The sequence below is a fragment of the Phalacrocorax aristotelis genome, chromosome 2, assembly GCF_949628215.1.
Source record: "Phalacrocorax aristotelis chromosome 2, bGulAri2.1, whole genome shotgun sequence".
Taxonomy (NCBI): domain Eukaryota; kingdom Metazoa; phylum Chordata; class Aves; order Suliformes; family Phalacrocoracidae; genus Phalacrocorax; species Phalacrocorax aristotelis.
The window spans coordinates 66,199,655-66,221,343 of record NC_134277.1 but is presented as its reverse complement, the minus strand read 5'-3'; the positions used below and the strand labels follow the sequence as shown (position 1 = coordinate 66,221,343).

At 43.5% G+C, this 21,689-nt stretch overlaps 2 protein-coding genes across 9 annotated transcripts in view; one reads left to right on the top strand and one right to left on the bottom strand.

Moving 5' to 3' along the window:
* The first annotated feature begins 716 nt into the window (after positions 1-716).
* MRS2 (magnesium transporter MRS2) lies at positions 717-13,573 on the top strand. 2 transcript variants are annotated; one of them, XM_075083898.1, is made up of 11 exons: positions 718-1,013; positions 1,355-1,428; positions 2,913-2,949; positions 3,550-3,662; positions 4,126-4,299; positions 4,978-5,108; positions 5,805-5,921; positions 8,633-8,785; positions 9,898-10,015; positions 10,822-10,935; positions 12,047-13,573. In XM_075083898.1, the coding sequence occupies exons 1-11, from the start codon at positions 782-784 to the stop codon at positions 12,155-12,157; spliced, it is 1,374 nt and encodes a 457-aa protein (XP_074939999.1). In that variant the 5' UTR covers positions 718-781; the 3' UTR covers positions 12,158-13,573. The 2 variants fall into 2 exon arrangements, with proteins under 2 accessions (XP_074940000.1, XP_074939999.1); XM_075083899.1 differs by lacking the exon at positions 5,805-5,921 and having other exon boundaries at positions 717-1,013.
* The window catches only part of GPLD1 (glycosylphosphatidylinositol specific phospholipase D1), a 37,547-nt gene continuing 19,406 nt past the window's right edge, over positions 3,549-21,689 (bottom strand). For all 7 annotated transcript variants that reach the window (XM_075083892.1, XM_075083888.1, XM_075083889.1 and 4 more), the window contains 9 exons: positions 21,367-21,523; positions 19,281-19,422; positions 18,602-18,701; positions 18,414-18,507; positions 17,635-17,811; positions 17,166-17,326; positions 16,883-16,909; positions 16,740-16,790; positions 3,549-15,532 (listed from right to left, as the gene is read on the bottom strand). In XM_075083892.1, coding sequence (XP_074939993.1) covers positions 15,455-15,532; positions 16,740-16,790; positions 16,883-16,909; positions 17,166-17,326; positions 17,635-17,811; positions 18,414-18,507; positions 18,602-18,701; positions 19,281-19,422; positions 21,367-21,523 — 987 coding nt within the window. In that variant the 3' untranslated portion in view covers positions 3,549-15,454. The remainder of the gene's footprint in view (positions 15,533-16,739; positions 16,791-16,882; positions 16,910-17,165; positions 17,327-17,634; positions 17,812-18,413; positions 18,508-18,601; positions 18,702-19,280; positions 19,423-21,366; positions 21,524-21,689) is intronic.

The window sequence follows — 21,689 nt, the reverse complement described above, 5'->3', positions numbered from 1 at the left end:
CTGAGGGGAGGCCCTATTGCTCTCTACAACTACCTGAACAGAGGCTGTAGTGAGGTGGGTGGTGGTCTCTTCTCCCAAGTTACCAGTGACAGGACAGGAGGAAACAGCTTCAAGCTGCGTCAGGGGAGGTTTAGACTGGATATTAGGAAGAATTTCTTTACTGAAAGAATTTCTTTACTGAAAGAGTGGTCAGACATTGGAACAGGCTGTACAGAGAGGTGGTGGAATCACCATCCCTGGAAGCATTCAAGAAACACGTAGACATGTCACTTCAGGACGCAGTTTAGGAGGCATGGTAGTGTTGTTGGGTTAATGGTTGGACTTGATGATCCTAGAGGTCTTTCCCAACCTTACTGGTTCTGTGATTCTACGATTCTAATTAAACTTGGAAGTCTCAACCAAGCAGCTTTAGGTACACAAGTAAGGCAAAGAACTGCCATTGCAAGACCTTTAGTGGGGGCAGATTTGTTCTACACTTAGAAAAACCCCACATCTTTAGAAATAAAATCCCAGCCACCAGCACGTTACGCGCGTTACAGTGCACTCCCGCCGGCCGGCGCAGGGCCGGGGCTGCCCGGGCCTTACGGAGGCCCCTCGGGGCCCCTTACCGGCGGCAAGGCCTGAGCATTTCCCGCCCGGCTGCCAGAGGCGGGCTGTAGCCGCGCCCGGTAACCTGGCCTAGCCCGGCCCGGCCCCCAGCCGCCCTCAGGGCTCCTCCCCCGCCGCGGCTGCGCGCCGGGAGCCGGGCCGGGCCGGGCCGCTGCGCGGGGCCTGCGCGCCGATGCTGCGTGCTGGGCTGCTTCCCCGCGGCCTGGGCCGCCCCCGCGGGGCCCCGCCGGGCCGCGGCGCCTCCGGTTACTGCTGCTGCTGCTGCTCCTGCTGGGCGCCCCGCGGCTGGGCGGGCGGCGGCGGCGGCCGCCTGCGGGCCGCCCTGGGGCTGCCGCCGGGCCGCGGCCGGGCCGCGGGGCTGGCGGTGCCGCCGCCGTTGTGCGCATGGGGGCTGCGCTGGGCGGGTAAGCGGCGGCGATGGCGATGGGATGGCGCGGGCCGGGCCCCGGTGCCGGGCGGGGGAGGCTGGAGTGGCCCCCTGTACAGGCCTCGCTGTGCGGCCGCGGGCGGGAGGTGACCCCTCGGCAGGGGAGGGGAAAGCCGAGCCGGCGGTAGCCGCGCTTGGTGCGGTACCTGCCCGCCATCCGCGGGGCGGGGGATGGGCTTGCAGGGGCCTTCTCACCATCAATGCTGCTTCGTCTGTGTGCCAGTGCCTTATGTAGACGGCTTACAGCGGGGCACCGCGTAATTAAAGGAAAAGCGCAGTGTGCTGGAAGTACAAACGTCTTGTCTTGTCTTTCTTCAGGTAAATTTTATCAACGTGCAACAACAGAGGCCTCCCAAGCCACTTTAGCCAGCGTGTCTCCTGTTTTTGCAGTGGTAAGTACGTGCAGGCGTTCCCACCAACAAGGGAAGCTTCTGCAAGATGATGGTGCTTGCTCTTTTTTTTTTCATAAAGCATCATAAGAGGAGATTGATTAGTCTCTCAGAGAACACCCCTAGTTCTAAATTGTTGGTTTAAGGAATTCTGATTTGAGGAACAGTTACGGTATACAGTGTTCATCACGATGTTTTTCTAAGATCCAGCAACTGCTGAAAGTACTCTTGCTTTAACTGTGAAGGCAGGTCAACTTTTAGACATACTTCAGTCAGAAGGTTTCTTGTTAAACTTGTCATGCCTTTTGGAAATAATATTCCTGTGTCTTGGTAGCTCCCTATATATCCTTTTTTAATATGAGTCTGAAAGCCATTTGGAAACTGCTTAATTGACATTGTTAGTGCATGTGAGGGAAGGTAAGGCCTCCTTGCGGAGAACAAAAAGCAGCCATTCTGCAACAAGGTGCATGCAGCTAGGTCCTTGTGGCAGTGCAACCCCTGTTGCAGCTCTACTGGAATGTATGCTTAGGTATGTTTAATTCACAGAAAGTTAGTTTTAAAGCCAGTAATATGTAATCCAGCTACACGGTTTATGAGCAAAACAGCAAACTTTCTGATTAAACCAGACCCAGACATTGCTGTTTTTCCAATAAAATTCTTTTGCTAGGTGATACGAGTGTTAAATGAATAATCTGAATGACAAGTGCTAAACCAAGAAGGATTTAGATGCAGGTTACTAGCTGAAGAGCATATTAATGCAGTACTTGACACAGACACAAGGCCTAACTAACCAATTTGTGGTACTCTTTACTTTTTAAATTTTATTTTTAAACTTTTTAGATTGCTACAGAGGAAATACCATCATTTGTAATCCAAAATGTAAGATTCCCTGCTGATCCCTGGTATCCAGTGCCAGGATGCATGGAAGGGCTAAAAGCTGTGCCAGGGGAGGTTTAGACTTGACATGAGGAGGTGGTGCATTACTGAGTGGGTGCTCAAACCCTGGACCAGGCTTCCTAGAGAGGTGGTTGATGCCCCATGGCTGGTCAATGTTGAAGAAGCGTTTGGAGAATGTCCTTAACAACATGCTTTAACTTTTGGTCAGCTCTGAAGTGGTCAGGCAGTTGGATTTGGTGACCATTGTAGGTCCCTGCCAACTGAAATAGACTAGTCTAGTTAATTCCATTCTACTCTGTTCTAAGTCTGATCCTCTGTAAATCACCTCCTTCTTGAGGTTTACGTAGGAACATGGGCGGGCAGAGGACACTGGTTTTGTTTGGTGTGTATACAAACACAGTGAAATATAGAAACACAGTGAAAGCAATTCTGTGCAATATTTTTCTTAATTGGATGAGAGGGCATAAAAAGTTGCTTTTTCTTCATAACATTTACCATTTGATTTCTAGGCAAGGGCAAACAATTTGAGAAATTGATTTCGTGTTTTATAGTAGTTCTGTGAAAAAAATATTTTTTTTCTACTCCTTTAGATGAAGCTTGACAAAGAGGGTAATACTACCTATTTTGGTGAGTCTTCATTGTACTTTTGTTTGGTTGGTTTTTGTTTGCCTTGTTTCCTTGTCCAATGCAGAAAAGCTCAACTGGGAATCTACGTGGGGTAGAAAATTATGTTCGGGATACTTCACTGTGTTTATCTGGGATGTTGCAATGTTTCCTCTGTTTTGCTGCCTTCTGTTGGCCTTCATAGCACCTTTATTGTTACAATTTTTGTATATTTTTAAGTAATATTTTGAAAATAATGTATACAGTCTCTCACAGGAAGGTCATTTTTACTTTGTCTTTTTCCTTTTTGACCAGCATGCTACTCTCCTTGTCTTGTATTTCCCTTCCTGTAGCATTGCATGTGCTTTCTCAAATGAGTCGCTTGGTTTCTGATATTAAATGGATTGTCACAGCCAACTTTTTCACTTATATCTAGAATTTTTCTCTTTCCTCTCAAGATACAGTCGTCTAAACTTCAGAAAAAGTAAATTACACTGAGGAATCAACGGGAGGAAAACTATTTTAAAGATAGCAGAGCTTTTTTTTATTTTGCAGGACTTAATAACACACTAAAATGTACGCTTGTCCCCTAAATGTCTTAATCTAAAACTATTTTTATGATAGAAAAGAAGAAAACAGAATTGTACCAGGAACTGGGTCTTCAAGCTCGAGATCTAAGATTTCAACACCTAATGAGCATTGCTACTAGGAACAACAGGATCATCCTGAGAATGGAGGTAACGGGTTTCCCTATAGCTGAGTGTAAACGTGAACCATGTCTTATCCTTGCACTTGCGTTTTCTTGCGCAGTTCTTCTAATACCAGTTCTCTGTGATGTGCAGTCCAGCAGTAAATGTGTCTTTGGAGCTGTACGTAGCAATCAGAGGTATGGGTTTACCAGTAGTATGTGTTAATGACCATTTTCCTAGTTGACCACAGGAGAAACATTACTAACATAGTCGTAGAAGTAAAGGCTTACGAGGAGCCTCTTCTCAGTCACACCACCGCTGGGACAGTGTTGTGTCTGAACCATGGGGAATCCACTAGTTAGCAGTTAGCACGAGATTCTGTTATTTTCCTGCCTGAAAATACATTTGAAGAGTGGCTTTATCAAAGCCTAAATCATCAAATATACTACAGAGTTATGACAAATCTTCAGAGAGGTTTTTTTCAGACTCCTACATGTACTGTCTTTTTCAGTTCTTGAAGGCTGTCATAACACCAGAGTTTCTTCTGATACTAGATTATCGTAATTTAAATCTGGAACACTGGCTCTTCAATGAACTAGCATCTCAGCTGGCTGGGGAAGGTCAACTAGTTACATATTCCCTGCCCTTTGAATTCCGAGCCATAGAAGCAATCCTGCAGTACCGGGTGAGCTATCTCATGTTTACTTAAATTGTTTTGGAGGTTGTTTCTTCATAGAAAGGACAGTATTAATTTATTCTTGTGTTAATATTTATACATATGCATTTGTCTATGTATTACGCACTTACTCTAGGAGTTCTGTTTTGGTTTCAGCTTTTGTTGCTTTAGTTTTTATGGTTTTCTATGTATGTGTGTTTCCATTCCGTTCCCAAGAAAGCACTAGTTGGATGCAATGGCTTCACTATCATTTGAACAATTAAAAAAGCAATCAGAGTACCTTTCTGGAGACATGCCATAGCTGAAATGGAAGTCACACAAAAGTGCTGAGGTTTTTGGCCTCTTGGGCAGGAGTCAGATAATGATTTCTAGCTATCCTTAAAAGCCTATGCTTGCTAATGCTAATATGATATTCCTTGGCAAACAGTGTTTTAGCTTTATCAGCCTTGTTGGTGTGCTTGTCACTGGGTTTCAGTTCAGTGCAAATCACTTCTATAAAATACTGTATTTTGCACTGGCTTTACCTTGTAAGGGGTATCCCTATAGCAAGTATTTCTGGGGCATTAGAAAGCAGATTGTCTTAACTGCGTGTTACTGTGAATTTTGTGTTCAGAGACAGGAGTCAGTTGCCCAAGTCATTCTAAAGGGATTGCTTTAATTCTTATGAAGGATCGTGTTGTTATCTAGATCAGCAAACTGCAGGGAAGACTTAACACTTTGCAGCCTCAGATCCTTGAGACACTGGAAGCTCTAGTGGACCCCAAGCTTTTGTCTGTGGATAGGAGTAAACTACACATTCTCCTGCAAAATGGCAAGAGGTAAATAAGAGTAAGCTGTGAAGAGACTAGAAGATGACCATAGAAAATTATATGCAATGAAATGTTAGAAAAATGGTATCTAATTTAATTTCCTAGATTACTGTAATGCTGGGTCGTGCATCTTATTTGTAAATGTAAAAATTGGTAGATGAAGTTCCTAGTGATGCGGGGAGAACCGGAAAAAGGGAAATCTATTCCGAGTTGTCAGAAATACAGTCGAGCTTCTTAAATAGCATCTGACAGAACAAAATAATACGTAAGAGAACAAAACAACATCATGAAAATGTTCCCCATAATGTAAAACAAGATTAGCCTTTGGATCTGTGCTTTAAGGTTATTAGTACTAATGCACTGGTACCTTCATGCATTAGCCTCTCTGGTACAACAGCGCAAATATGCACTCGCTACATACTCACGGAGCGCTGGTTTTTTTCTGACTTACGAATATATCCAGAAAACACACGTGAATCCCTTTTGGTGTGGGTCTGCAGCTCGCTGGTCCCCAGGCAGATCACCACCACTGCTAAGTATGTGGTCTGTAGAGAATTTTTTGAAGGAGCTCTTAGAACCCTGCAAGGAAGTCTTTCCTGGCTGCTCCGTCTGGCGAGGGTGCTGGCTGGCAACCCCATTTAGAGATTACCTTTGTGCACTGGTGCCAGTGGGGATTACTTGACCTTTTGCCTGTTCTTTCTTCAGCTTGTCAGAACTGGAAACAGATCTTAAAGTTTTCAAAGAAACAATTCTGGAGATCTTAGATGAAGAAGAATTAATAGAAGAGCTCTGTCTATCTAAATGGACTGATCCACAAGTATTGTATGTATATTTTGAAACCACATACTTTTTTAACAGTGTGTTTTGTTTGAGGAGAACTTGAACACTAAGCTGGGTGCTCCCTGACAAAAAGCAGAAAGAAAAAGACTTTCTAATTTTTTAAAGCCCTAACGCTTGCCGCTTCAGAAATGGTTGTATTCACCATTTTGGAGAGAGACTCCATTAGCACTAGTCATTATGCAGTTTCAAATAGTTCTTGGCATAATAGGCCAGCTCATCTAGTACGTAATGGGATGGGAGCAGGATGGCAGGAGGAGAAGAAGCAAGTATTATCTTTCAATACAAATTAACACTTTCTGGGAGAATTTTCTTCAGTTTCACTAAAAAAACAGGCAGGTTTTAAAGCTTGTCTTGAATAGGTCAGATACCACACTTCCTTTGTTAGAAGTGTTCTGAGCACCTTGCTTCTAGCTTTTTGCTCACCAGGAGAACCTGAAGGAAAGAGGCCCTGGAACAATCTTGTGCACCTTGAAGAGCAGCATTTCAGGGAAAATGTACATGCAGAAATAGTCCTGTTGCACTTTCTCAAATCATGGTGAAAGACAACACACAGCAGCACCACCACTAGTCGCTGTGAAAACTAAAGAGCAAAAAGATGATGTGTATCAGATCCCAGGATGTTTTGGGCTGAACTGTATTTAAATCTTGGGCATACAGACATGTTCTGTGTTTAAGCAGATAACAGAAGCTACCTTTCAGGGTCCTGTGTGAAGTTGCTGAATAATATTTTCGCCTAACCATGTTGCATGTGGATATTAATACTGTTCACCCAGCAGCATGGGTTTGAAATCAGGAGATAAGTTTCTTGCCCTGCAAAGCATAGTCTAAACGTGCAGCAGAAACTCAGTATTCCGGAAGTGGTTTGCAGTTGGCATTTCTAATGCATCTGCTGGAGCAGTATTGGGAGGGCTCTGAATTCCAGGCAGCTCCTGAGCCATCAGCTGGTCTTCATCCTGGTTTTGCTTACAGCCTTCCTTTGGGCTTAACACAAGCTGCTGGCAAATCTTCTCTCGCCTCGTCATAGACAATGCGTAGGGAACATCTAGGAAAGATACCAAGGTCACCTTACACTCTCACATCTGGAGAAACCTGAAGTCGTGACTTCTTTCAGGCACCATTGCACGGTGGGGGGAGGCTGTGTGAAGAATGCAGGAGCCGTGCTGCAGGGCGCGGTGAGGCAGTCCGTCGATGAGGCACTCCAGGAAACAGTAGCCACGACAGCACATTTGCAGGCAGGCTGGCAGTGTGTGGGCAGCTCTTTTGGCTCCAGGATTGGTGCGGGTGATGTGTGGTATTTTATGAACTCAGAAAGCCTGAGGAGGTGTGGTCGAACCCAGCTAGGCACATAGGTGCCATCAGAGATCGTTTGCAGCAGGAATGGTGAGCTGAGCCCGGAAAGATGAGGCAGACTTTGTATCTGTGTGAAGGGGTGGCAGACTGTCAAAGACTCATGAGACAAATGGAGGCTAGTTAATGAAAGCAAACCAGGTGTCAGTTATTTTGAAGGCCATATGCCTGTTGTTTCCCTTTGTGTATCCACAGAGGAGCCAGTGTAAAGATAACTCATCGAATAAGACCTTGAGCTGAATCCATAACACAGCAGATAGTGCTCTAAGGCTTTCAAGTCTGCAACTCCTCTCATCTGCATGCAATAAAAACCTCAAGTTCTGAAGGGCTTTAAAATCAGCCCATTCAGTTTCTGCCCCATCAGAGAGAAACTAGGGGCTCTCTTAAAGGTTCTCAGGGAGCTTACATGGGTTGATTCTGAAAACATATCACTTATTTTCTTGGAAAACCATTTCAGAGAGCTTCCTTTAACAGTCAGCAATGCCAGGAGGAGATCCTTTAAAAAGTTTAGTCTCTCTGGAGAAATGAGGTCATATTACAAAAGAAAACATGACGAAGAATATTCCTGGCTTTGCTATTTCCAAGCTCTTGTGGATCTCAGGTGCCTGGGCTTTCATCTACATGATGAACAATCCAGGACACTGCCAGAAACATACATACCTGTTCCAGAGAAAGCTGCTGCGCCACTTAGAGAGCAGCATCTTCCATTTGATGCTCACTCTTCAGCTGCTTCATGCTCCCAAAAACGTTTTGCAGTAATTACCGTGTACAGCTGAAACACCCTACAACTAAACTATTTGAATATACATGTAAAACATCTCCCTTGCGGTATAATTGTTTGTGTGTTGACTTTTGGTTATGTTTCATTCTTGGAGTTTTTGACTGCACCGTTACCAGCTTCCACCACTTGAGGGCACCAAGAAGTTAAACATCTCCTTTCAAAATTGTCAGCACCTTATAATAACTTAAAAATAATAAAAACGTCTATAGTAATATAAACTTTATAAATAATATAGAATTTATATAACTTTATAACTTTTTAATATCTGAAAAAGTAAGATTTGTGGTGCTGTGCATGCCTCGAGCACATCAAATGCTAACTGCTCTACTCAGAATAATTGACTGCCTTTGCTGATCAGCCGATAGATATAAAAATATGCCTTTTATTTTAAGCTGTTGGTATGGTTGGAAGTTCCTCACTGAAAAGACTGTATTTTGATATCTAGTGTCTAACAGCACTCTTGTTTGCTGTTCCCCACAACTCTTGTGTGCTTGTCTTAACACATCACTAACACGCTTCTGTACAACATGGAGCTAACCAGAAAAATACACATTTTTGCTCACAGTGAGGAGAGTACGTCTGGGATTGACCATGCAGAGGAAATGGAGCTGCTGCTGGAGAACTACTACAGACAAGCAGAAGATCTTGCAAATGAAGCTCGTGAACTCAGAGTACTGATTGACGACTCAGAAAGCATAATCTTTATCAACCTGGACAGGTTAGCTACCCTACCTGTAGTACTGCCCAAAGCTGAGCAGCATTTAATGCTGCCTAGTCTTTCCCAAATCTGCCTGCAAGGGAAATTGGGGAATTCCGTCTTCAAGAGGGTTTGAATGGACTTGCAGTCACAGCACAAGAAGCTACGTTGCACTTTTCTTATTAGTGAACTGGATAAAGCAAAGCAACAAGACACCCTAATTGGTATGTGTAAAAACCTTTCTAGCTAGGCATCAGTTCTCCCTAGCAGGAGAAACTGAGCTTCTAGATCCTTCTGGGGAGCTACTCACTAAAGGGAAATGTCTGCAAATTTGGGGGCAAAATAGAATTCTACTCAGGAAAGTTTACTCTTAAATCAGCAAAAGTGAATTATTTAAGAGCCTGGCTAGGCTGCTTGGGTGTTCAGGTGCACACTCCATAGAGCGAGTGCTACACGAGAGAATAACTTTGGAGGGAATATTTTCTCTCTGTATGCTACAGTTCTCACTACGAGTCAGCTTTCTTAGTGAAAAATAATTGTAGCTTGCATTTGCAGGCACGTGCCACTCTGTCTTTGAGGTCGGTGTTTAATATTCGTTCTCCTCTTTACTGGGGAGTTACCTGTAGAAGCAATTGGTGGGTGCTGCATCAGGAAACCACAAAAATCCTTTTGGGAAGACTTGAATATGGAATTCTCCAAAACAGGCTCAGGTTTATAGTCTGCAGCATTTACCGACTCTGCTTCTTTGTAAGTATATTCATTTGCAAGGTAACAGTAAAGTTTTGCTTCCTGTGGATACAGACATATAAACTCCAGCCTGTTAGTAGTGAGAGAACACAAATTTCTGTGGAAATTTACTGTTACCCTGTGTATATACACCTCTAAAAGTGAGCGAGGCTAGAAAGTCTGCTGATGATTAAGCAGAACCTGCTGCCTTAGAGGTATCGTGATGCAGCAATTTCAAAACGATAGCCGCTCTATTCTATTGTTTCCTGAGCTTTGTCACTGGGCTGCCTAACTCCAGCATGATTTCCTCTCACTATTTAGTTTTAGTGCATGCTGTGTGGAATTTGAGAATTCAGGCAGCAAATCAACTTTTGGGTTCCCCTTACAGATGTTTCTCCCTTCTCTAGCCACCGTAATGTCATGATGAGACTGAACTTGCAGCTGACTATGGGGACTTTCTCGCTCTCTCTGTTTGGACTCATAGGAGTTGCATTTGGTATGAACTTGGAGTCATCTCTTGAAGAGGTAAGGAATCAGTGCTGCTTTATCAGTGACATAAAACATGGGCCCTACTCTTATATTGCATTTTATATTGAGTACAGCTTCATTCTTTCCATAGGTCAAGGTCCAGATTTGAAGTAATATGTGAACATAATTTAGTCCAGTGATTCATGTGTTCATGTGGTCACTTTTTTGTAAGCAAATGATGTATGGCTAACAGCACAGTGTTGCAGCCTTTTTTCTGTGTAGTGTCCATGGAAAAGAAATGGGAAGACAAATTTATGGTTGTATAAGGACTGAATATAAAGCAGTATGAAGGTTTCTTTGATGATTGTCTAGTCTACTGAAAAGACTAGCTTTGTCTTCCAGATGGCAAGGGTATCTGGCAGGCAGCCAGGGCATTGCCAGCACACCAGAGGAAATCCTCCACTGTCAGTTATGTGTTTATACCTTGACTGGGTGGGGTTAGACCAGGGGGTACAAATTTACAATTGTACATGCTATCTTTAAAACAAGAAACACCCCAAAACTAAGCAAAGGCTTCTTCCTTGCCAAATCCATTGAATATAGGAGGGTTTAATTTCGAGACTTCCCAATGAAGGAAGGAAAACTGCATGGGACGGTAACAGTACACTGGGATGATTCCTAAATTAAATGCTTTGCTGTGAAACAGCCCTTTTCCCAAGGTGGGGCTTGGCTGTTGATGGTGGAGAGTTTACTACTTCCTCCCATAAAGGAGGGGAACACTGGTGGGGAGTGAGAGATTATCTTTGGATAATCCCTTTCCTGAAGCAACAGCTGCATGACTAATGGGAACGTTCTCTTGGTAGGACCCCAGAATATTTTGGTTGGTGACGGGGATTATGTTTCTGGGAAGTGGTCTGATATGGCGACGCTTGCTTTCCTTCCTTGGGCGGCACCTAGAACCTCCACTACCTCCTCACGTATGTATGGTTGGCTAGGGTTTCTGCGTCCGACCCTGCATGTACAGTCCATTTCTAAAGCAGGAAATAAGCCATTGTAGAGGAGTGGGCCACCGAGCACAGGGGAATTCAGCTCCATTTCTGCTCCTTGACAAAGGCAAAGGTTCTCCCTAGCTGGATTGAATGAGGTGGGAAGCCCCAGCACTGGCAATGAGACGCTTGAGCAGTAAGATACTGCTCACTGTTGCCAGAAGTGAGGCTGCAGTCTGTTCCTCACTGTATTTACTTTCACGGGGCAGCCCAAGGGAAGCTGAGGCTGGTGGTAGAAGCAGCCCTCATTTGCGTTCTCAGCTGCTGCAGCACTCTGTTCATCATGAGGGATGTAACAGAGGCTGCCCTCCTCCTCCCACCCACACACTAACTCTGGATCTGTAGTTCCTGTCTTGTAAAGGAGAAGGTAAAGATAAAAGGACAGTGAGGACAGGTACTAGCGGAAGCATCTCTCTGGGGAATGGTGCCATGGTTGTGATGTCCTGACTCCCAATCTGAGGTTTGTAATAGCTCCTCACGTGCACAGCAGCTATCTTTGCTGTTGGTGCTGATGGCATCGTAGAGCCCTGTTGTACCAAGCTGCATGAAGATTTCCAAGGAGACCGCCTTCAGGTTAGCAAGATTTCATGTGGGTCATTTTCACTGTTTTTTGGCACTTACCTGCCAAAGCTTGTGGGACTGTGTTATCTACCTCTGTTCTGTGCTGTAATATTCATAACAGGGAAGCATCAGTGGATTCAAAAGTAAGTTGCTACAAGTAAAGAAAGAAATGAAAGGCCACCCAATCAACTCCCCTTCTTCCCTCCCTCCCTCGCCTCTAAGAGGCAGATGGAAGTGGTTTGTTTACCGTGGCTAAAACTAACTGGACTATCCTCAAGTGTTGCTCAAAACTGATGCCAGCACATACTGACCTGGCTCGGAGAAGTGTACTGAAAGGGATTAGGGAGGGAGAAGACAGAGACAGTGTTCTGAAAATAAGAGGAGAATAATCAGGATTTGGGCCTCTCTGAAGATGTATTTCCTTCTGCTGCATATACAGCAGCTTCTCATGTAATCACAGGCTATTTTGTATCTTGCCTAGGTTCCTGCAGTTTTGAAAAAATCACAGCCAGCGTTTGGAAGAGTGGAGATAAAGAACAACCTCAAAGCAGAAACATTTGGGCTGAGCAGAAGCACATTAACAAACCAATAGGAGCAGCAGGAATGAAGAGACTTTTATTGTTACAGGGTGGACTTTGGACGCTTTCTTTGCATTTGTTCTTCCCTACTGAAAACGGCAAGAATTTCTAAGCTTGCTAATTTAATATATACTTTGTGCCAAAACCCTGTGGTGAGATTTTAACACTCGCACACAAAAGGAAAGAAACACAAGAGAAAGCAGCAACATGCTTTCCACAGTAGTCTCACCTCCACCCCAAAAATGTTTTATTAGTTTTCTGTATCATGTACATGTACTTATTTTTGGGCATTCTCATTTCAGGTGTTTCTGTCAAATGCCTCTTCGTGTAATGGCCTTTCTTAAAGAGAACAGTATTTTCAGCTTAAAGGATGTCAGGAGTCAGCATTCATCAATAACTCTGGTTCTAAGCTCCAGATTTAGGAATCTGACTTCAAATGTAAAACTAAAATCCACCCCAAAAGTGGCCTTTTTAATGGATTTTTTTTTTTTTAAGTCCCTGTTGTAATTTCAAGAATAGATTTTCCGCAGCAAAAATCATACCTGCATCTCTTGTAAAGCATCACCTCTAAATTGGCAGTAACCAGAAATAATAGTTTCCCTTATTTTAAGTGAGCAATAACAGGTTTTATAATGTAGCTACTTATCTTGGGTATTCCTTAACGATTAATTTAGGCCCAAAACATACACAGTTTTAGTAACAGGAAAAGCGGCCCTGTTGATCATGCACACTTGTGCTTGCCATCTGCCACTAGTTCAACATGCACTGATACAGCTGCGGGTTAACTACTCCTCATGTTGTCGTAAGGACTGACTCAAAGGCTGGTAAAGATCAACAGACCGGTTGTTAAGTTTCTCTTAAGCTGGGCTCCGCGTTCCCTCTTTCCTCTCCAAGAAGACAAGATGAAGCATGGACTAGCCTGCGCCACAGTAAGGGTTAGTAAAGGGTGTGGAAGCCTGGTGTCCTGTGATGGACTGAAGGAAGGAGTAAAATTATTATGCCCAGTATCTCTGTTTTTTCTTAGAATTTATCTCTGAGGGCGTAGTTCTCCACTGGTCTGTCTCAGTCTGTAGAGGAGGGAGCATGGAATCCTCCTACATCAGGTCACAAACTGTCTGTTTCTCATCAGGAGTTTTTTAACCTCTCTGTAACATACAGTGAGCAGCTCCTTAGGTGCCACCAGGTTACTCGCTGTACTGGCAGGGATGAAAGGACAGTGACTGTAGCTGTGAACGTTTTTTACTCAGGACTAACAAGTCAAAAATGGAAATAAAAGGGTACATAAATTACAGTTATACGCAGGCCTGTGATCCTAGTTTGGTAAAAATCAGCTGTACATAATTATTTTCAAATGGTTGTTCTGTATGTGACTTCAACTGCAGATATAAAAGGCATGAGAATTTGAGAAAATAAATGGGGTTTGTGATGTTCTTTGAGGTTTTTAGCTGAATTTTTTGCAGCTTTTTTGCTTAGGAGGTAGAGCTGTAAAAAACTTCTAAACTGAGCATTTCAGTGGAAAAAAATGGCTCGCTTATTTTGGCTGATAAACCCCAGTGTGTGAAGGGATATGGATGCTGATGTTTTCAACGGAGTTGTAGTTGCATTAGGCCAGGACTGAAATGTGTTGGTGCGGCTGTTCGGGAAGCTTTTGTATAAGCTTTCCAAGCTCTGTTTTCTGCGCAGAGAGGCTTCTGTGAACCGTATTGGCTCCTTTTCCTGTACGTAACTGACTTAAAGCACAATAAAAGCACTGAGAGGAAGACACATCTTTTACAAGACTGCCTTTCTCTCTACAGACATATGCAAATGTTTAACAGTTTTCTTAAAATTCAAGTAATCAAAATGCATTCATGTGCAATGAAATTACTCTGAGCTCATACACAGAAAAAAACCAAAGCCAGTGGAGGCTGTATGTGCAGAATGGAATTGCTACGCAGCATACTGGTTTCATCAACTTTCATGTAAAAAGGACAACTTTTTCTTCTGCCCTTAAATACACAGCTCATTTTGCCTCGCGCCACAGTGCACAGATTTGTAAGGCAAGTACTGTGCACCCAGTTTGTCCAGTTGCTTCCTTCATAAAGTTCAAAATTTTTTTTTTAAGTCTTCTGCTATTTGGGCAGGTAAAGTCCCCAGAATAGAGGTCAGAATGGATTTACACATCAAGCTAATGTTCTCTTTGCTTTTTTTTTTTTTTTTTTTTTAAAAACAGCATGAGAGAATTCCTAAGAAGGTAAGTTGAGGTCTGTCATCTTGGAGTATGACCTTTAGAACTCTGTGGTATTCTACTGACTTGTGTTATGTAAAATAAAAATAATGCTTTACATTTGTGAAGGGGGCAAGAGAGAGGAAATACGTATGTATACGTATGTGTCTACGGACTAGTGTTGGGAAGAGAGCACATCTTGCTGCTCAAGTTGTTTAATAGGTAACTGATGCACACTCTTAAACCTGCGTCATACAAAATTAGTGTTAATTAGTTGAAGACAATACTGTTAACAATAAAAGCTGTTAACGATTCTACATTACCATGGTCATGGAATTTTACATGAAGATACAAAGAAAGGGTGTCAGAGTAGTCTCAGCCACGAGTGCGAAAGCAAAAGCATTTCCTAAAACTTAATCAGCCTGCTTGCGCTCTTCTCCCTGGGAGCCCCAGCTGTTCTACACCCAGAATGGAGGCTTCAAGACTTGCTCAGAGACAGAGGCAGTCTTTTTGATTGGCACCCACTTTTCTGTCTGGCTTAGAGCTGCCCCTCCTCCATGCTTATTATTTTGACAGCAACTTTTGATATCTTAGAACCCCCGTCTGTATCACAGTATGCAAAGAATTGTGAACGAGGTGCTATTCTTTCCTGGTTTTGTCAAGAAAATACTCAAATCTGACCAGTAAAGAAGGCGACCACTGAACACTGAACTTGCGTAGCCAAATAGGACTACCAAAATCTAGCTGCCTGCTCATTTCAGCTTCTAAAAGGTTTTCTGACCAGCTTGCTTGTTCTAGATTAAGTGATGCTACTGCTCACAACAGAATTAATTTGTGCTTTTACACGACTGACAGAGTTTTGGTTGGTTTGTAAGCCAAACCACCATGAATGCTCATAATCCCCTTCAATTAAAAAACAGTGCCCATCCTCCCTCCCTCAGCACTGCCTAGGACCCCATCTAGCTATCTGGGACATCTTTATAGCAAAAGTTTGCTGTCGTGTGGTCTGGTGATTTGTGTGGCTTGAGGAAAGTATCACAGACAGTATGGAGATTCTTCACTAAAAGACCAGCTGTGCCCTGGGCGTAAAGGCTACCATGACCTTTTAGAGCGAGTAGACGAAAATCCTTCCACCAAGGCGAGCTTTTGCCGAACTTCTCTCTGCTGCCACTACAACTTCTTTCTGCAGAGACACAGAACAAAGGTTAGCAAAATGCAGCTGCAGGCGTACGATTGCCTTAAGCTTCCCTAATGGAAACCAGGTTTCGTCCATGCCATTAGTGTCACACAGAAATGTGATGAGGAGAAAACGAGAGAGCGCAACCCACTTCATCAGAATAGTGGTTAACGAAACGATTTGGCAAACAGACTTTATTTCATTTGGGGAACTGGATGAAGCTGCAATCAGTCAAATCTCTTGCCAATATAAGCTATTTCTCAGGGGTAAGATCAATACAGGAAGCTGGAGTGTGGACTGGATTGGTGCCATAGCGAAGGAATGCAACTGCTTGGGGAACAGCCTCGCTTGCGCCCGTGCAGAAACCGTCAGCGATGCCTTTGTCTCAGGTGTTGGATTTTGCACCCTAACCTAGTTTAGAAGCATTCACATTTTCAGGTGTTTCTGCACTGCATGTTTTAACAGCAAGAAGTCAGCCGCCGTTTGTTGAAGACCAGTTGCGCGCCTCCTCAGCCCAGTACTGAGGCTTTCTTGGTGCTTGCACAGAGAACCTCAGTTGTCATACAGGTTATGTCAGAGTAAGCAGAGCACTGGATTCCCTGCAGCCAAACAAGCACTAAGTAACTTTCAAGCTGACAAAAGGGTCCCTCAGCACATCATACAAACATAGGGATTGACTTTTGGTAGAAGTAACAAGCATCTGAGGGAAACAAAGAAAAAGAGGTACACAAAAACAGCCAAAATCATTCAGGTAAGAGCTGGGCCTCTCTATGCTTGGAAATACTTGACATACAAACAGCCTTCCCTGCCAGTGACAGTGAGGACAGCGAGTCTGTAAATATTAAATGAGAGGGGTGGCTCAGTGCCTGATTCACCCCATAGCTGAGCACCCACTTTGCATACAGGTCAGCAGGAACGGTAAAGCCAGCTGGCACCTACACCTCATTTTTGGGCTGTATTAGAGTGATCTCTTTCAATTCAGGTGTCAGGTGCCAGGTGCCAAAATTTTGACAACTCCATAGTTCATCCACCTATAAAATGGTATGGTTTTAATTATCAGTTCAGAGAGTGACTTAAATGAAAACTTAGTTAACTAAGTAAAGCACTTAAGACTTCTGCAAATGAGTAAGATTTGTATGTGAGGTGTTGGTTATTATATGCAAGTGAGGTAAAAAGATGTTACGAAGCAACCAACCACAGGAATTTTTCTCACCTTTCTTTCAGATTTCACAGTAATAACAGAACTCCCAAATCTTGATAGTTCCTGTAAAATAGCATCACTTGTTAAAATGCTGGTTTTTGTTTTGAAGTGGGACTTCTTAGTTTCTCTCAGTAGTTGATTTTCTAGTTACTTACCTCAGAAGAAATCAGGACATACTGTGCCTGAAGAAAAGAAAAAAACACAAGAAGAAGTCAGAGGCGAGAACCACACTAGGAGAGTAGAAGACTAGTGCAATAACCCTGGCTCCTCAACAGCAAAGTAATTCAAGAACAGGAGGAGCCAAATCACACAGATTCAGAAACATAAGTAACCTGTTTTCTGAAACCAAGTCAGAATGCACCAGTTACTTGTACTGGAGGTAATTAATTAGCTGTCATTATGACCTCATGTCCTGATTTCACTTGTATGTTTTCTTACCCAGTCCTCAGGACAGGGAGATATCCATGATTTGCAGTGGCCTGTCACATTCCCTGAGGATGCCTGCTTTCCACTGTAAATGTAAACACGGCCAGCTGCCCCACCAACCAGTATTGTGGTGATACTGTTAGTTCGCAGTGGGGATGTCACAATCATTTCATCTGCAAATATTACAAGGATGACATAACACATCAGAAGTGAAACGATGCTAAACCAAAACACGAGAAGAGTTGGCATTTACATTCCTCTGGGTGCCACAATTCCTGTTAATGGTGACAGACAAAATGTTTCAATGACTAAGTTGCTTGGGGTTTTAGAGCTCCCTCCCCACAAGGCACGATGGAATACGTGTACAAGCCAGTTGAGGGAGCACACTGTGTTTAGCACTTGTATGAATATGGAGGTGACCAGTCTTCCCACTGGCAAAAGTAAAACATTTCACCTCTGATCTAGATCCGTCAAGCTTTACCTAGTCCATCATTATCCAGGTCACTTAAATATACATCTCCTCCGAAGCGAGAAAACCTCCTGTCCCCGCTGAATGTGCTGAGCAAAGTAGGCTTGGTGCTGTCTGTCAGGTCGTATACCAGAGCCAGTCCAGCTTGGTGCAGCACTGAGGATATAAATGAAATCCTAGACAGGCTATCTGGAAAAAGAAGAAGTAAGAGAAGTTGAGCATGAGGCACAGGAACGTGGGTTTAGTACTTGCAATACACCGACAGCAGACAATACCGGCATTACATAACACGGACAAAATTAATATAATTTATGAATAAGATGAAACTTTATATAGCATTCATGCTAATTAGCATAGAAACAATCTCTTAGCAATAGCATCAGGGGAAAATGCATTCAAGTTAAAGACAAGAGTTCTACGTTTTGACTTTCCTAATTCCTTACTACCTACCTACTGCCAGCGTAAGGACAAAATACTGTGGTGTTTTAATTCCAAGAAATATACTAGCAAATATACCAGCAAATCACTGCCACATAAATAATGCAAGGTAATAATGCTGCTAAACTAATTTTAAGGAAGGAAAAACCCCACTGAAGTTGAGGCATAGTACAGAAGACTCTACAAGTAAGGCACTTGTAGGTGATTACAGTGATTCTATTTTTTTTTTTTTAATTATGTGGAAATTAAGAGGTCCCTTAGAATTCTAACTTTTAATTTTGTATCCATCCTCTGGCCTTGTATAAACAACCGTCCCAAAACAGAAATGGTTTCCAGATTTCAGAAGGACATACCTGCAGTAGGTGCGCCTACCACCAAAACTGTCCTTGTGATCCCAGCCACAGACATCACACCACTGGCCAGAGACAAACCCATTCTGCCCATCGCCTGTCAGATTTTTAGAAGACCTATGTCATCTCTACAGCATGCCACTTTTATTTCAAATTATTCATAAGGCCCCATACTATAGAAGAAGCCCTACCTTGTCTCCAGTTACTGCAAACCAGTGTTTTGTGCTCGGTGGGTTATACCCATACACCTTCCCAACACTTTGTCTGACATCCGATGAGAAGGGATTGCCGCTTGAATTACAATGCAAAATATATTTGTACGTAAAAACATATTTTTGTACATTCAGCTAGGATTGGTCCTCTTAAATTATTTCCCCCTTTTTGTTGGGAATAACTTTGGCTGCCAAATTCTAGAAATCTATTTTTGTAATTCCCATGCTTGTTCTAACCAGTTACAAGACATTTAGGGCACAGACTTGATCTGTCTATCAACATCTTTATCACCCAATATATTCTGGTGTTCGGATTGCCTTTAAAATGCTATCTTAAAGTAAGCACTTTCTACAGGATTATTTTAGGCATGTGTACCTGTTAGCATTTTTATGCCCCCTTCTCCCCCAAAGAAAACCCAACAAATTCTTAAGTGTCTCTAAATAACAAAGACCCTCTCTATAAAGGTTCTAAAGACACTCCCCCCCTCCCCTTCATGAGGAAGGATGAAGGCGTAAAAATATGAATTTAATAGAAATATTCTAAGCAGGACAAAGAGGAAACTTCCAGAAAAGCTGAAAGTCTAATCTATTACAAATCTTAACTGTTGTAGAAGTAGGGAAAAATGGAGGAGAGAGCAAGCTGTCACATGCAACACACCCAGCATAACTCTTCCACATCGGGCTACCAATCAGCAGCAACGTTACGTTCTCCAGCTGGCAGCTGTCAAGTGAAAATCCAAACCAAGCATAGTTTTCTTCCCCCTTCACCATCCAGTTGGCATCCTCTACTGACAGAAGTCCTGACAGACCAGAAAAATAGGAATGAAATTTTGGTGTACCCTGGCATAGAAAATCCGTCCTACAACAGCAAGTGTCTATAAGCAAGTTTACATGGTCCATGGCTATGGTACCAGTTATTGCTAACTTCACTTGCTCAGACTGCAACTGTACTGGCCGGTGAAAGCCTTTATTTGACACAGCCTCCTTCTAAATCCTTGCAACAGCCTACACAAAGTACGTGAAAGCTATCAGTCAAGCCTGCCCTAAACCAGCGACTCCTTCGCAGGGATAGTACAACAGTGAAACTGTTTTCAAGGATTGTGAGCATGGGGCCTTCAAATAATTCTGGTTTTAATTCAAATAATTCATTCTGTGTTTTGATTTTGAAAAAATGTCAATCAGCAGTGTTTTGAAAACCCGTTTTCCTTGTGGTTTCTAATTTTACATGAAGTAGAATAAGCTACAAAAATTAAGTGTTATTGAAAATCTCAATTACATGATTCTGACAAAACTCTGAATACTTGTGTATCCTGCCCAACCCCTATTAACTTTCTTTAGCTCCATACGTGGCCTTTCCTCCCTCATTCACAACAATCCTCATCACCTGTACTCATCAGCTGTATTCACTTGCAGCATTCCTCTTTAGCCACACGAAGGAGCATACAGAATGATAAAAATTCCCCTTTTGAGGTACATTTGCAAATTTCCAAGGCAGACCAGTGAGTCTGCCCTGGTATCACTAATACACACGTGGATCCATTGGTTTAGCAAGGTTTCAATGCTGTCTCCCACAACATTCTTGTATCCAAGCTTGGACACTGCAGTCTGGGTGGACAACCAGATGATAGGAAAAACCTGGTTGAGATGACCACCCTCACAGGGCAGCGGTTGGTGGGTCACACTCTGAATGCCTGTGACAAGTGGAGTGCCTTCAGGGGTCTATCTTTGGACTCATCCTGTTAAACACCTTTACAAATGATCTGCAGAAGGCAACAACGTGCCCTTTCGCGAAGCTGGCAGAAGACAGGAGCCTGGGGGGCGGCTATCACTTGAGGGCGGTGCTACCATTCAGAGGGACCCAGACAGGCTGGAGGAACAGGCTGACAGGAACCTCACAAAATTCAGTGAGGACAAAAGCAAAGCCCTGCCCCTAGGGAAGAAGATACCCTTGCAGCAATACAGGCTGGGGACAGACTGGCTGGGGAGCAGCCATGTGGAAAAGGTCCTGGGCATCCTGGTGGGCAGAGAGAGCTGAAGGTGAGGCTCTGACAGCAGAGGTGGTCAACAGCATCCCAGGCTATGTAAGCAGAAGCACGGCAGAGAGACTGAGAGAAGTGATTATTCCCCCTTTACTCCTCCCTAGACCACTCCCATAATACATTGTTCTGTTTTGGACCCCACAAAACAGGAAAGATATTGATAAACTGGAACAAATTTGGTAGAGGGCCTCCAAGATAGTTGGGGGCTGGTGCACTTGTACTTTGAGCAGGGACTGGGACTTATTCAGCCTGGAGAAGAGGTGGTTTTGAGTGGACCTAACAGCTGCCTTCCAGTACCTATGAGGAGGTTAACGAGGAGATAGAGCCAGGCTCTTCCCTATGTACTTAATCCCTTCTGTGCCTCTGGCTTCACTACGCATGGAAGTGGGAGGACAACAGACAATGACCGTAAGCTGAAACAAGAGAGGGTCATACTGGCTGTAACACGAGATTTTTATCGCTATGAGGACGGCCAAGAAGTAGAACAGCTGCCCAGAGTGGCTGAGCAATCTCTGTCGTTGGAATTTTTTAAGACTCAACTGGATAAAGCCCTGAGCAGTCTGGTCTGACTTCATAGCTGTCCCCTTATTGAGGAGGAGGCTGGACTATACACCTCCTGAGACGCCTTTGAACCTGAATTATCCCATGATTAATTAGGAACAAATGAACAGTCACATAAAATATGGGAGGATTAATAAATATTACCTTCATCACTCCTGTTGAAATAAGAGTAAAATGCAACAACAAATCCTCTCTGCTGCCCACCACCAGGAGCATATGGAGAGCCCACAACCAGATCAGCTTTTCCATCCTCATCCACATCAGCTGCCAGGATGGACCAGCCAAGATTACAGTAGGAATACTGCAATAAACAGTTTAAGCCTGAAATGGAACTGAAACCACCAGTTCTGTAACAAAATAGAGCAATTTACTTCTGAAGAGCTACCTTTGTCTGCTTCTGACCAAATTACCCTCCCACTCCCTGACTTCAGTTTTGTTTTCTTGGGGTTTTTTTGGAGGGCTATGCA

Bases quoted from the DNA above. Each gene is read 5' to 3' on its own strand.
- MRS2 (XM_075083898.1), top strand. From the start codon at position 782: ATGCTGCGTGCTGGGCTGCTTCCCCGCGGCCTGGGCCGCCCCCGCGGG. The intron at 5,109-5,804 runs GTAAATAAGAGT...TTCTTTCTTCAG, and splicing joins CTCCTGCAAAATGGCAAGAG to CTTGTCAGAACTGGAAACAG. The intron at 5,922-8,632 runs GTATGTATATTT...TTTTGCTCACAG, and splicing joins TGGACTGATCCACAAGTATT to TGAGGAGAGTACGTCTGGGA.